Consider the following 15,241-nt stretch of genomic DNA (forward strand, 5'->3'; position numbering starts at 1 on the left):
ACCTGCATGAATTTTCTGCATGTCTTCCCCATTTCTCTCTCCTTTCCTGTCCAAGCTGTATTAAAGGCGGATATGTCCCCCCAAAAAAATCTTTCAATGACTCTGACCCGGGTTTTCAACATATGACTATGACTTTTTTATGACTTTTTTTCAACATACTATACTAGGACATTTTTATCCCTTTTTTCCAACATACTATACTATGTCTATTTTTGACAAACTTTACTATGAGTTTTTATAACATTTATATGAGTATTATGACATACCATACCAGACTTTGTATACCCTTTTCATGAGATACTATACTATGACTTTTTATGGCACACTATACCATGGCATTTTTTACGACAGTTTATGACATCCTATACGATTACTTTTGTGTAACAATTTGTATAACATTTTTTAAGAATACTGTAATTTGACTTTTTCATGACACACTATACTATTACTTTTTCATCACTTTTACAGTAAGTCAAAAGATATATATATTTCTTTTGACATATCTTATATATATATATATATATATATATATATATATATAGATTACATACAATAACCTTTTATGACATTTTTTTCACTTTTTCAACATGTTGTACTGTGACTTTTTCGATATATTACATACGTTTTTTTATATACTATACTATGACTTTTTTCAACGTACTATACCATGACTTTTCATCACTTTTTTAACAAATCATACAATAACTTTTTTAATATACTCCTTACTATGACTTTTTATGAGTTTTTTTAGATATACTACACTATGACTTCTTCACCTTTTTGACATACTCTACTATGACTATTATTGACATACTATACTATGACTTTTTAAATAAACTACATACAATAACTTTTTTTTTCCTATGAGGTTTTGGATAGCGTCTTGAAAAAGATTATACATTTATCTAAAGGATTCTTCATATACCCTAACAGATGATTCTCCTCTTGCCTTTTGTTCAATTTCCCGCTCTTCTCTCTGTGTAGTCCTTCACTTTCAGAAGTACCATGCTGATGGTGTTACTGCCACTGCTTTAAGAATAAGCCTACATCACAATCCACTAATTATAAAATCTGCCTTTATTAAGAGTTATTTACAACAGTGGTTCCTTCTTATAATTTCATTCACACTCACAAACCCTCCATACAAACAATATAATGTAAACTTAGGCAGAGAGGAAGGAAAGACACAGAGCCAATAAACATGACAGAAAAGATCCGTTTTACAACAATTGTAACTAGTTCTGAGAGACCGAGTGAGAGGAGAGAGCTGTACCGGATTTCTGGCCAAGTTCAATGTAAATATGTTGGCCAAACTGCTCTAAAAAAACACTTTCTCACTCAAAAAGGCAACAGTTCCTTTGCAAACCTTAGGTGCCAGGTTTTAAGATTAAACATCGAGAGGCATCTAACAGCATGCTGAATTGTTGCATTCCCTTAAAAATAATATGAAGAGTCATGTCCCAAAAATCAGCATTTGAAAAATTTAATTATTGCTTTTCAAGTACTTGAAATTATGAAGGCTGAATCATTTTTAAGCAATGCGGTTTCTTTCAAAAGGCTGTTATATCTGTTTTTGAGTTATACTCTATATATTATTTCCCCTCTCAGTGCAAAGGAAGACAAATATTAAGAAAAATAAAAACCTCTTTAAGCTTAGCAAAAACATACATGTAATATTGCACTTTGGTTAGCAGGCAGTGCATTAACTGCACACGGAATAAAAATTATACATTGGTTTTCCTAAATTCCCTATCTAACATCCTTCAAATAACAGTATTTGGCTTTGGCTTTGTTGGTTCCCATCCAGTGACTGAATTTACAGTAAAAATGCAACAGAAAAAAACAAACAAAGTTCATAATAGCAACGCTATATGAATAACAATGAGCCTTGCCTTGTCTGTTGAAATCTCATTCCTAAGTAATCATTTCAAAAAACAATTACACTCTGATCTGGATTAGCATCATCCCTCATTTCAAACAAGATACAAAATAATAAGCACATCCTTCAAACCAGGGGTGTTAAAAAAAGAGAAAATATTTAAATTAGCATTTACAGTGATGATTCGGGATAAGGTCATTTTTTTGTCAGTAAAAATAAATAAAAGCAGACTTAAGCCATAAGAAATGGAAAACATCAGAACAAGTAAGTAAATTATTACATTTGGGTGTGCTTTTTGATCATGACATTTGGGAGACGGCACTGATAATTTAACAAAAATGCTGATGCTCACCAGCTTTTATAGAAACACATTCTACCTCCTCATACAAAATAAAATTCCTCTCAGCAAAACAGTATTTTTCATTCAATATTGTTTTACTCATTGAGTTAGAAACTGCATGTTTTGTTCACAGCCACTTATCCCATTACCCTCATGTTTATCGGTCAGCAATATAGAAGCAGATGCTTTGTAATCGAGCCATGTGACGCACATGGTGAGTTTTATATCTATCAAATACTACAGCACTTTACTTAAAGAAAAAATCTTCGAACATTAGTTAAAACATAAATATTCACTAAAACATTAAAGGAACCTAAAGGAGAGAGAAGTATGCTGCCATCACAGGCAAAGCAAATTAAAACTAAGGCAGCAGGCTATTGTAGTGCCTGTGGGTGTACGGGTGAGTGTATGTTGTGTTGGTGCTAACAATCGGCGGAAGATGCAACGTCACAGCGGCTGTTTTCATGTGGTTGAAGAGTCTTGGTAAGGCACAAACTTGGAGAGTTTGTTTGGAGAACTTGGGTTTGGGCAATCAGAACTCTCACTCATCCTGAAGAAAGCCTCCTGCTCCCTTTTCTTCAGGTTTAGCTCCTCTTCAAGGGCCTAGAAGGGTTGGAAACCAAAATGTATATAAGATTACTTAACCAACATAGCAACATAGAGTGATTTAGAGTATTTAAATATACTTGTCTTAAGCTGTACATGTGAAATATTCCTATACTGGGATAAGAAAAACTATGATAGTGTGTTCTGCAGCCTTTATTAAATTTGGTAACTACGTAGGCTAAAGGACTATTATTATTATGAGTAAAATAATGCATGCAGTTCAAAAATGTTTTGTTTCGATCCTTTGTGGTCAAGTCCATTTACAAATTTAAATATTGACATTTTTCAAAATTTGTTTTGTTATCTTTCTTGCCAAAAGGATGAAGTGATTGATATCAGTGATGGTATCACTTGTATTGGTCTTCTCAACCTAGTCTCAGCTATAGAACATTTGAGCATGTTTCTCAAAATGTTGAACTACTCGTCTAATTCCTTAGCAGTTTTGTTTGAAGATCAGCTGTGTTTTAGATATACATGTGTATATAAGATATATATATGTGTATATAAAATGTTCTGTCATGTTCTCCCCTGTCATAAGAACTTGAATAATTCCAGTACATGTATGATGTACAGTACATTTATATGGTATGTGAACCATGAAGCTAATGAGTCTAGTTTGTTTGTGTTAGAAGCATGCATTGAATGCATTATGATAAAGTTATGAGAGGAAACATTTACCTTTTTTCTGGGCTTTAGCAGATCCCTCCAGTCCTTCAGCTTCTGGTTGTGTTGTTCATCCAACTGCTTGAGCCTCTGAGTCTCATTCTCAATCAACAGGTGACATTTTTCATTCTGAGGCAGAAAACAAGCTCTTGTTAACAGTTGGAGGCCATTTATTGTGCTAGAGTTGCATAGGAAAGTGATACAGTCTAAAAGATAAAAAAGGGTTGGCCCTCATTCACCTGTAGCTGCTGCAGCTCTCTGATGTTGCTTTCACACTGGCCAATCATCTCCCTCATCTGGTTCTCGTGTTTCTGCTGCTGATGCAGTCTCTCTGCCTTCTGCCGCCTATCCTCCTGCTGAGAAAACTACAGAGAGACAAAGGGGAGGGAGTTACTATAGAATCAACCTTAATTCTTCACACTAGAACCACATTTCATCATTTTTACCCACCTGACATATTGAACCTCTTTATCTCTCAGTTCATGATTTCCTAAAATGGGTTTATTATTCCATTTAATTTTTTTATTATAAGTCATGGGGTGTGATATAAACAGAAAAAAATACATGGTCATTAACACCTCATAACGCCAAGGGGTCCATCTTACGCCCCTTGTTAAAAAAAAACAACACTGGATATTACTGCTCTCAGCATTCACACCACACCAGGAGCACCTAGGGTTGCACGATATTGACAAAATGGGGCATTGCGATATTTATTATGAGTATTGGGATAGATATAAATTTTGATATGTTTAATATTAGAAATTACAAAAGTGACATCATTATTTAAAGGTATCAATATTATACATATATATATATATATATATATATATATATATATATATATATATATATATATATATATATATATATATATATATATATACACACATATAAGTATATACACACACACACACACACACACACACACACATTCATATATAACTACTTAAACATGTTTTCTTACAACTCAAGGCTCGACTGACTGTCATATTGGACGGGTACAACATGAATGAATGAATGAATAAGGACTATGTTTACAGGACAGGACATGCTGTACTGGTTGGACAGTATAATATAACTAAAGATAACAGGATACAACTTTTCTTTCACTTCTCTGATTTGTTCAGTTTCTCTATTTAATTTACTTAATTTAATTTACTTAAGTGTAAATTACTTATTTTACACTTGTTGAAAAATGCACACACGTGGTACGCTACATAGGGTTTGTCACGTAACGGACTCCTGCGCAATCATGTGCAAGAGGCAATAAAACATGATCATTATAGCGTTTCAAGCGGGCTCTAAATCTAACACTAAGCCACACAGCCAACGGATGGGTCGCAGTGCTCCACAAAAAAAAATTATATACATTGCATACTGCGATAACGATATAGAGTTGGTACTGGATATCTTGCACCCCTCAATAGAAACTGTGCAACGTGATATTGCGATGATGATATTGAGTCAATATATCTTACACCCCCACTAGCAATGCTTAATGTTTACAGGTCTTTTGACAAGGTGGTTGCCATATCACAAACTAGAGAGAGCTACGTTGGACTAGACCGGCGGGGGAAGGTAAACAGCTACAGACACAGCACGCCTTCTCTTCTCTGCTTCTCTTCATAGATTCCAGATTCATCTACCAACCCTTATAGAACTGGCTCAGATTTGCCTTGCACCAGCCCTGAATTACGAAGTTATAGTTTTAGACTGCCGGGGGACTTTCTTTGGCACGCTGAGCTCCTCTCTCCTCTCGCTTTCCGCCTGTGTGCATCCATGTCCCAGAAATGCATGTCCCAGAACTTAGCGCTGGGGACCTTACTGCCAGGAGTCCTTATGTTTTGTTGCTGAGCAGTTTTCCTTGGATTGAGGTGGCACCTAAATCATGGTTGCAGCTGTTGCCGTGGTCCTGCTACACACCCTGCTATACGCTGCTAAACCCTGCTAAATTCTGCAGTGCCCGACTACATCCTGCTATGCCCTTCTACACCCTGTAATGCCCTGCAACAACTGACCTGACCTGTTTCGCGGTGCTAGGGGAAATGGAATGTTGGTGGGTCTAGAGTTAAACATGGGATTGAGAAAACCCTCGCTAGAGCCTACCTGCTTGATCTTCTCTCTGTCCTCTGAGGAGCTGCCTGTTGAGTTGATACGAAGGCTCTTCTTGAACATGGCCATGCGGGTCTTGGCCTCGCTACGCTGGATCTTAGGCAGCCGGTTCTTCTCCTGCTGTTGACGACCTTTCAGAATCTCAATCATTCGCTGATTGTAGCACTGCATCTGTTCCTGCTCCTGTAGTGACACAGGAAATAGACACATTGTCACATTTATTTCATGTGTATGTGCTGAAGGCCACTTAAAAAAGCGTGGAAGCTCTGAATAAAATTCAGCTCAATTGCTAAATATAAAATGGAAAGTTAATTCCTGATTTGAGACTTAATTTTGACATGTACTTGCAACCCAAATTTAAATGGGCATAGGAGCGTGGGTGCAAACATATTGTGGCGAGAGGAGTTCTAAATCCACTGATTTACCTTGTCGTGTTTTTTGAGAAGCTGATGCCTCTGCAGGAAGTACTGGTCTTTCAGCTGCTGCTTCATTAACTGGTGCCTCTCATAAAGGTTCTTCTCCTCGATGTCCCATATCATAGCTTCACGCTCTAATCAAAGCGAGAAGGGGACACACGGAATTACCAAGAGTTATTGGAATGTCAATACTGTAACAGCCTTCTATACCAGGAGTGGCTTAAGAACAGTAAGACCCTATGCCTAACAGAAACTGTACCTCGGATTAGCTGGTGTTTCTTGTTAAGGCATTCCCTCTCCATCTCTGCAATCTCTCTCTTGTTGTTGGAGATGATTTTCTTCAGTGATGTGTCCAGGTGGTTCTTCTGAGCGGCCAAGAATTTCTCCTCCTAAAACAGGGAAAAGACAATGTTATGGACGGAGGAAGGAAATAAATTGCTGTAAAAGACCGTGGTGGTCAAATACTTAAAAAAAACAATGTTTGATTGGACTAAGAGTTTGATTTATTGTGTGTGTTTAGTGTGTCTTTTTCAGCAAATCTTCATGATTTTTTTTAGTATTTAACATTTTTCAAAACCAGTCCAGTTAAGTATGTATGAAAATACAGTGAGCCCAAATGACCTTTGACCAAACAACTTACCTCTCTTATCTTAGTTTCTTGGAAGGAGTTTATCATCTGCTTCAAGGATTCTTTACGCTGACTTCTGGGCAGTTTATCGACAGATTGTTTTACCTGAATATATATAAAGAAGGCACATTTCAGCAAAGTGTTTGAAAAATTAAAAGGTTTTCAATTCCTTCTTCACATCGTTATCTTCACTGTACCTCCTTTTTCTTGTGTTTTATCTGATCCTGGAACCTGTTGTAGTCGCGTTCCTGCTCTGCTTTGATGCGTTTGGTCTCTTCCTTGAGTTTAACATGGTGGTCTCCCTCCATCTTCTCAATAGTCTGCTTCTGGTGCTTCTCTAGGTTCTCCAGCTCCACATCGTAGATCTTCTTCTTGGCCTGGGGAACAAGGTAAACAAGCAAACTACTGTTTAAGTTTTGGTGAAAATAAAAAACAGCCCTACAGCATTGTGTATCACAATAAGGTCTAGTAGTCATCTGACATGGTGTCTGCCAGGTCTCAGTAAGTATTAAATGTTGAAAGTTTGCACTGTGTAGATGTGTTATGTGATTTTGTGTCCTTAATTTGTATAATTTCTTTATAGTGGTAGATTTTACATCATCTGAAAGGGACAATCAGCACACTCACTGACTGACTGACTGACTGACTGACTGACTGACTGACTGACCTCCATGTGTATTCAAAAAGCCCCCCCTAATAAATGATTACAGGTGTCTGCCAATCTTCCTGTGAACAAATACATATACACTGTGACTCACATTCAGCTCCTGGTCGAAGCGTCTCTGCATTTGTTCTTTCTGTGTTTCCAGTTTGGCGTTCAGGCCAGCCTGAGCGCGGTGCTCTTCCTTCTGCATCAAACGGAGCTCACGCAGCTCTTGTCGTCTAAATGCACACAAACGCACACATAAATCATTTATTTACAACATGCACACAACTTTAGTTCATGAGTTTAATATTGTTGCAGACACGCACATTTAATTATAATATTTAAGTTAATGCACTTAACTTAAATATAAGTTTATTAATTCTTTTAAAAGCGGTATATGGGGTAGTATCAGAAATATTCCTTTTGCTCTCAGCCTCTGAAGGGGTATGTCTATGTTGTGTTCTTGCGGAAATACTGTAGTAACACATGCAATGTCATATTCCTACCTCTAGATGGTAGCAGAGAGCCATGCAAAGTGTTTAAGACTGTAACTGCACAAATAGTTCATTTAAAAAAGTATTTTTTTAGTAAAAGTAGGGTATGTACTTGGACAATCAAAAAAAAACTGTATCAATCATTCTATCTGAACATTTAGACTACCAATACCCTTATCTCTAACCCTTTATTTTAGATAAGGGTTAACCTGAAATCGCAAGGGCCTAAAGCCCAAGAGCTTAGGATGCCTGAAATAGTATGCGTAGTAAAAGCCGCATCCAACAGGCCATTTATCACTGTACAGATTTTACTGTGAGCTGAGGAATAAACAGGCCGCTGAGTTCATGGCAATCATCATTAGAGATTGAAAACAGAAACAGAATGTCTGTTGGGTAGAAAGATCAAGTTGTTCACATACCTCAGGAATCTCATCTCCTCATCTTTTTTTTCATCATCCTTGATGATCTTGGAGGTGGTCACACTCACCTCCACGCCGTCAATAACAAACTTCCTAGTTCGCTTCAGAGTCTTACTTGAGAAGTCCTGAGAGGCGGACAGGGAGAAACAAAGGTCAAACACAAATTTTAGAACATCGGATTAAATCAGTACAAAAGTACAAGACAATTATTCGCTTGCACATGAGTAACATGCATCACTATATGCGATTGAGAGTGGATTCGCACTCCGCCAAGAGGGTTATTGTTGTACTGTCGTTGTTATTTTAGAAGTGTCGAGACACAAGAGGGGCAAAGAGGATTGCTGTGGAACTACTTTCTAACTCCAGAGGTTATTTTCATTTTTAAACTTGAGCCCCAACCTATGTTGATTTAAGTGACATCACTTGAGGCAATTTATCAAATTTCAAGCAGCTTTTTCTAGAGCCAGAAACCGGATGTATACACCTTTTTCATAGTAGTATTCCCCAAGACCTGTAAAGAGACTTTGAAGAGTTTACCTTTAAATATGTGTGTTTATGGCTCCCAATGTTTTCATCTGGCGAAAAGAGAGGCTGGTGTGTGTTTACGTGTGTTGACAAAGGCATTAACATTCCAGTTAATCTGGTTCTACTGTTACAAGCAGCAGGATGCTCCATCTGTTATTGTAATGGGGTGCGCCATGCAGGAAATAATCTCTTTTGCATAGTTAATACGACAAAATGGGACTTTACCGTACAGTAAATTTGATTTGGTCACGGTTTAAACCAAACAAACAAAGTCTATTTCTGTCATGGGCCTACCAAGAATAGGCCGTTGACCTTTTTCTTTGCTCCCAAAGTTGAACAAACTCTGTTGGATTGACCTGCGCTGTCTCGCTCATACATTTTGAGTTAGACAATGTCCAAGGAAGTCAAGATACATAATACATTAATTAAGATGAGTCAGAGCGTAAGCGCCACTTTTAAATGAACGGAGGGTGCCCATATATGGAGGTTTACTCCTCAACGCAACGCAATAAAGGCTGAAAATGCCCCAAAACTAATATTATGATGAATAACATGAACGGAAACAATTGTTATGGCTATCAAAGCACATGTCCCCTATCTAAATCAGCCTCCACAGGCAATCTTTACAAGACTACGCTATCAGTCTTGTAAATATTGCCTGTGGAGGCTGAGCGTTTACTTTGCACACACTGAGTAGATCAAACCCTGGGTGTTGTCATTTCCTGGTTTATAAATAGTTTGTATAAGAGGAAAGGAGAAAACTGAATAATAAAAAAAGATTTAGTTTGTGCAAACTCCTGTCCTCTGAAAAAGTTCCCTTATTAACCCTCAACAGCTGATCAACTAGAAGACATAGGAGGCTATTGTTGTTGCTGAAAGCTAGATTTTTAGACTTTTGATTCCCTTTCTATTTAAGTGACACATTTGCAATAGCAATAAATCTACGTGATTGTGTGTCTGAGTGTGTTCTTAAGAACCATACTGGCACTAAAATCAGAGGGCATGGGGGTCATGCTATAGCTCAGCTGCATTGTTTGTGTTTGAAGTTCTAACTTCCCATCACTCGTCATTCACAAAAACACACGCAGCTCGACTGTGCAAACAAGTGAATTCATGAGCATGTGCACACACTGATGCTCACAATCATACACACTCCGTACAGAAACACACACTTGAACACATGCTAGTGTCCTCCTGTCCAGAAAAACAAAGATAACCCATTCAATCTCACTGCAGGCTGCTGCTGCTGAATAATCTGTTCTGGAAAAACTTAACATGCCACAAACAGACACGACTCCACGCACATTCAATAGGATTTCAATCATGGTCAGTCCATAAGCCTCCAGAAGCAGCAGAGTAACAATGAGCTGCATAGAAACTTCCAATTGACACTGCTGAATACTGAACTGTTCCCACACAAAGGGCACTATTTGTCCCGATGAATGGGAAATGTTGCATATTTTGCTTCAGAAAGACTCGGTGATAAATGATAAAATGGTCTCTCTCTTCTCTCCCTTCAGCTTCCTAACTACCCTCCCTCACTGGGACTGTCAATCTAAAAACACAAATGTGGTGATTGTAAAGTCCTCTATGGATTATGGGAATTCTCCTTCTGTATTGGAGGTTTAAAAAAAAAATGCAATGTAATGATTTAAGAAATGTTTATGTTAACAATGCCAGAGGTCTTTTAGTATACTAATAGTATGTCCATATTTACCAGGAATCACAAACAATATAAAAAGAAAAGCGTAAGCTTTAAGAGCATTAACAAGTATCATTCTCCATATCCTCCCTAAATGCAATGTGCAGTGCAAGCCTAAAAGGAGACAGTCTATCCTCTGTTTCAGATTGTTAACACCCACACCCCAAAACACAACACAATGCGGTTTCAGTTCCTCTGTGGGTGCAGAGAAATTGTTTTTCCAGTTCTTCTTCCTACATTTCACCTCAAAGACATGCTCTCTGCTGAATAAAGGATATACATGCATCCCAGGTTCATTAATCTTTGCATTTAAATAAGGAGACTGAAGGATTACTCATAGATGACAGATCAGGCTGCTTGAAGTAGAGGGAGTTTTGCTTCGTGTAGACTCACCCTGGCAGACACGTTCTCCTTGTGGATCGACATGTCCATGCTCTCTGATGCCATGCTGCCTGAAAAAGAGTACCGTTTGTTGATAATTCCTCCATTGATATAAGGTGAGAGAGCATCTGCGTTTCTTCCTGTCAATGTCTGCTCTGGGGTACCCTTGGGTAGGCTACCATTCAGCTCAGAAAGGGGTGTAGGCACTGGGGTAGGAGCCGAAGAGGGAGCAGGAGTGGGTGTAGGAGTGAGAGTGGGACTTTGGCTCAAAGTTGGAAGGTCTCCATTAGCCGCATCGTTGCTCTTCTTCTCGGCCACCTGGACCTTGGGCACCTCTGGGTCTGTTGAGTCTATGATGATGTCAACATGTTGCTCAGATGCCTCGGGCTGAGTGGGAGACGGTGGCTGTTCTGTCTCTGGGATCTCCACAGCAACCTTAAAATTGATTTGAGTTATTATTACTAAACACTTTACAGTCAATACTATATCATTTTCTCAATCAAAAACTTTAAAGAGCACCTTTTCCTCCAATGTTGGGGAACTCTTCCCATCCTCAATGCCAGAATCTGAGCTGGAGGTCCTAGTTGAGGCCTCACTTTCAGACTTCTCAGACTCAAGAACGACTTCATCGGCCAGTTTGTCATCTAACCCCTCTGGACCATTTGGAAGGAGTTTCTGCCGTTGTAGAGGAACAGGAACCACCATGATGGGGCCTGGCTGCTCCTCTGTTGGTGTACCTGGCTCAACCCCCTTCCTTGGTGTAGGTATACATGTGGTTGGGGAGGGTGTGGTGGTTGTGGTGGGGCTTGGGGGGTCTGGAGACTGGTCTGCATCCAAACTGGTCTGACTGGTCTGGCATTGCTCCTTGCCTGAAGACTTAAGGATTAATGGGGAGGGAGCAGAGAATTGTTGTTATGCGCTGATGAGACAAAATATTTGATTTTTCAATGCTTCAAGTCATTAGGGGTCTCCCGAATGTTCAAGTACACAGAAATCACATTTTGTCATCCCTTTCTGTATTCTCAAAAATAACATAAAACATGTTTTTAAATGTATTGTTAATAATTTATATTTAAAAAAAGGAAAGAAAAGGGTCTTTGGGAAAATATCAGAAATTTTCCTTTCCTTAGTAGGAAAGTGACTTGTTGGCCCTTGTGTTGGGTAGCAGGCTACAGGCAGTGTGACCGTCTACTTAAATAAATGCAAAACCGTGGGGCGCCATCATGAAACAAAATTTCCCCATTTTGGTTTCTGATATTTTTTCTCAAAGGCAAACAAAGGAAAAGTGATTTTCAGAGCAAATATGTATGCTGTAACAGACACTTTCATATCAGTTGGACTGGATGCCAATGTTCCTGAGGCTGATTGCTAAAGTCCTTCAAATGTCCCACCTTCAGTTAAGTAACCTTTGCCTTTGCTTCAGTAGGAAAGCAGTCACTGCTCACTGTGGCTAAAATGGCTATCTAATCTGTAATAAGTGCAATAATAATTACATAGGCTTATCATGGCTGGCAACCAGGGAAAAAGTGTTTAATTTAATTTATAACCAGGAATTATATGTGATTCTTGACAATCACACAGCTAAATAAAGCAGTGGGAACTGCTCTTGTAAATTGTAAAATCCTAAAGAAAAATGCCAATAAAAATCAAATAAAAATAACATCCTTGAATAAGTCTAAATAAAACTTAAACGCACTCTAAAACATCCGTAAAAATAATCTTTAAATATCAAAAAATTAATTAATATCACTTACTAAATGATTGACTATGCCCGGAAACATCAGTAGCCAGAAGGAAACGTATAAAGTTTCCTCAGCAATTAGATAAATTCTCAGCAAGATACAATTTTCACAATTTAAAATCTAATTACAGAAGGTTAGAGATACATGTTAGACATGGATATTCTATGGTCTATAATTTTAAAGACCACTGAAGATGTATTTTCTGAGTTATGTGCACAGCCATCAACTGAGCAATTTGGCTTCTTGAAATACCTCTCTTCCACTCGAGCTAAACAATGCCAGTGAACATCTTTATGATCTGCTTCAGCCTTTCTACTGTCTCAGCAAACATCTCTGTCTGGCTGTGTGTGTTGTATAGGAAGAGATAAACAGTGATTTAACTGCTTAGCTGGCTTTTTTTCGGGCCTTGTAACGGTGTGTGTCAAAATGTTGCTGTGTGCATCCAAGAGTGGCCTTGCTGGGAGAGATAAGAAAACTGCAGGAATGATCTCATAGTTAACTAAACCCAGGGAGGATAAATATGTTTGGTCTCAGTTATGTACTGTACTGTAAAACATGTTTTGACATTGAAATAAAGTCTGTGAAATAAAACAAAATGAAGATTTGAATGAAACATTAACATTAATTTTAATATTTTCCTATTAAATCAAGGTTTCAAGTCTTCTTTTCAGTAAACAGAGCAGGACCAAGCAGATCTGGAAGGATAATGTCACTACAATTGTGCCAAATTATTCCACTAAATCAATTTGAATGTCATCACTCTAACTGTTAACAAGTAGAGATATGTGGACAAACATTCAATTTTGTAAGAGAGAAAAACATCCATGTTGAACACATTGGTCTGGTCACGGCTTCCTGTTGGCATGAGTATTTATAGGGTCTTCTATCACCATAAGTCCCTGGTGTTCAGTAAACGGACTGTCTTTAGTTAAGGCTCACAGTATAGCAACAGAAGAATGTGCTACGTTAAATAATTTACTTCATCAGGGGTTGTGAGGTGACAGTGTTTCTATACAGAAACAAGGATGAAAGCAGCACCTATATTTAACCACGTGTGGGTGTGGGCGAATGCCAGTATTTCTGTTCCTTTGTTTGTGCTGAGGGCAGGAGGTAAACTGTACTTTCATACTGTATGTCACTTTCTAATCGTATGCCCACTGAGGATGTTTTTGGCTTCTGCAGAATGGACATTCAGTCCTTTGGCAGGAAGGCCATGTTTACCAAAACTGCAGTTCAAAGGGGTTGAAAAGTATAGACTTGAAAAGCAGGGGAAGTGTACGATTAAGGCAGAACAAGTGTGCTTTCGGGGAAGAGGTGCGTGACATGTGCAAGTAAGTGCACGCCTTTGTGTGATTATGTGCATGAGACACTAAAACGTAGTTCCTTTTCTAATTCTAACTTGACAGTTACTGTCCCATTATTGACCTTGCAGATCTGAATCACGTGTACATTGAACCCAACCCGTGGACTGTCAAGTCTCCTTTTGGAAACAAACAAGAAAGAAAAAGAAGGGATAGAAAAGAAGAAAAAAAAGAGGTTTGGTACCACAGTGAGCTCCATAACGTCGTCCTCCTCTCCTTCCTCTCTATTGTCCTCTATTTCCTCCATGACTTCAGCCTTGGCCTCGGCCACCAGCTCCCGAAGCGGGCGGTTAGAGGTCACAGATCTCACAAAAGGGTGCTGTGGACAGATGGGGAAGATGAGAGGTAGTTAATTAATTATCAGTTAAAAGACACAGAGTGACTGGTGCTTAAATAGCAAGACAACGGTCTTACAATTTCTAGTCTTGTTTTTATTGCCCTTGTATTTTGGGTTAGGGATCATTTCCTAAGCATAAATGAGCTTGTAAACCCAACAGAGAGGGAGAGAAGCTAAAAGGTTTGACTTGACCACAGGATAAACACCATTACAGCCATAAAACAATGTTTCCTGGAGGGCAAAAGAACACATTATTCATGGATCGTGAATAGACAAGGAATAGATGAAGGCAATGAATATATTCAAATAGAATTCTGTTGAAAATAAAGTTAAATACATCAACTTGCCCATGGGGCTGTAAGAAGCAACTTGACATACGAGGCAAGGCTACAGGAGACTTTCACTGCAGGGAAAACTATCTGCCACCTGCCAGTTCCTGAACAGCTACAACATAAGTGGCTCTACAATTCAACTCCACCTTTAATGGCACACTGATGTAGCAATATTCAATCCAACATCACCTCCCTAAAATAGCAAGCCCATCTTTAGTTCTGCAGCTGCTAAAAGTGCAAACAGAGCAGTAAAACGTTGAGTGTGAGGCAAATAAAAAGCTAAATTAAAGGTTGAGTGCATCTGAGTGCATCTATTATTCAGATGATTTGCACTACCTTGTAATTTAATTGGAACAGCTGACAAAGGGAAAAGGCTACAAGTGGTGCTGGACCATTAAGTATGCACATTTGTTGATCACAGTTGTTTGTGTGCAAGGGGCTTGTCCTCAAGGACTGCATTAGGCATCAGCGTTTAACACCTCCACATGACTAACAACAGTCAGCTCATGTCTGATGAGTCCGGTAGAGTAAAGAATTGAAAATTCAAGATTTAAATTGAAATTCAAGATCCAAAGGGTACAACATTGGGGCATCTTGTATTTGTCCTCACCATAAACATCATAGAATAGGAATTTAAAGAGATTTTAAAATAATT

The 15,241-nt window shown here is 38.4% G+C and overlaps 1 protein-coding gene across 1 annotated transcript in view; it reads right to left on the reverse strand.

Moving 5' to 3' along the window:
* Positions 1-1,059: 1,059 nt before the first annotated feature.
* The window catches only part of stk10 (serine/threonine kinase 10), a 41,521-nt gene continuing 27,339 nt past the window's right edge, over positions 1,060-15,241 (reverse strand). Inside the window, exons 8-20 of the mRNA XM_034889119.1 lie at positions 14,102-14,236; positions 11,334-11,690; positions 10,827-11,249; positions 8,207-8,331; positions 7,406-7,529; positions 6,845-7,024; positions 6,660-6,752; positions 6,279-6,408; positions 6,029-6,153; positions 5,598-5,786; positions 3,728-3,853; positions 3,504-3,617; positions 1,060-2,822 (exon numbers count right to left, since the gene is read on the reverse strand). Of these exons, the coding sequence (XP_034745010.1) occupies positions 2,682-2,822; positions 3,504-3,617; positions 3,728-3,853; positions 5,598-5,786; positions 6,029-6,153; positions 6,279-6,408; positions 6,660-6,752; positions 6,845-7,024; positions 7,406-7,529; positions 8,207-8,331; positions 10,827-11,249; positions 11,334-11,690; positions 14,102-14,236 (2,262 nt within the window). The 3' untranslated portion in view covers positions 1,060-2,681. The remainder of the gene's footprint in view (positions 2,823-3,503; positions 3,618-3,727; positions 3,854-5,597; positions 5,787-6,028; positions 6,154-6,278; positions 6,409-6,659; positions 6,753-6,844; positions 7,025-7,405; positions 7,530-8,206; positions 8,332-10,826; positions 11,250-11,333; positions 11,691-14,101; positions 14,237-15,241) is intronic.

The sequence above is a fragment of the Etheostoma cragini genome, chromosome 13 (genome assembly GCF_013103735.1).
Source record: "Etheostoma cragini isolate CJK2018 chromosome 13, CSU_Ecrag_1.0, whole genome shotgun sequence".
Classification (NCBI taxonomy): Eukaryota; Metazoa; Chordata; class Actinopteri; order Perciformes; family Percidae; genus Etheostoma; species Etheostoma cragini.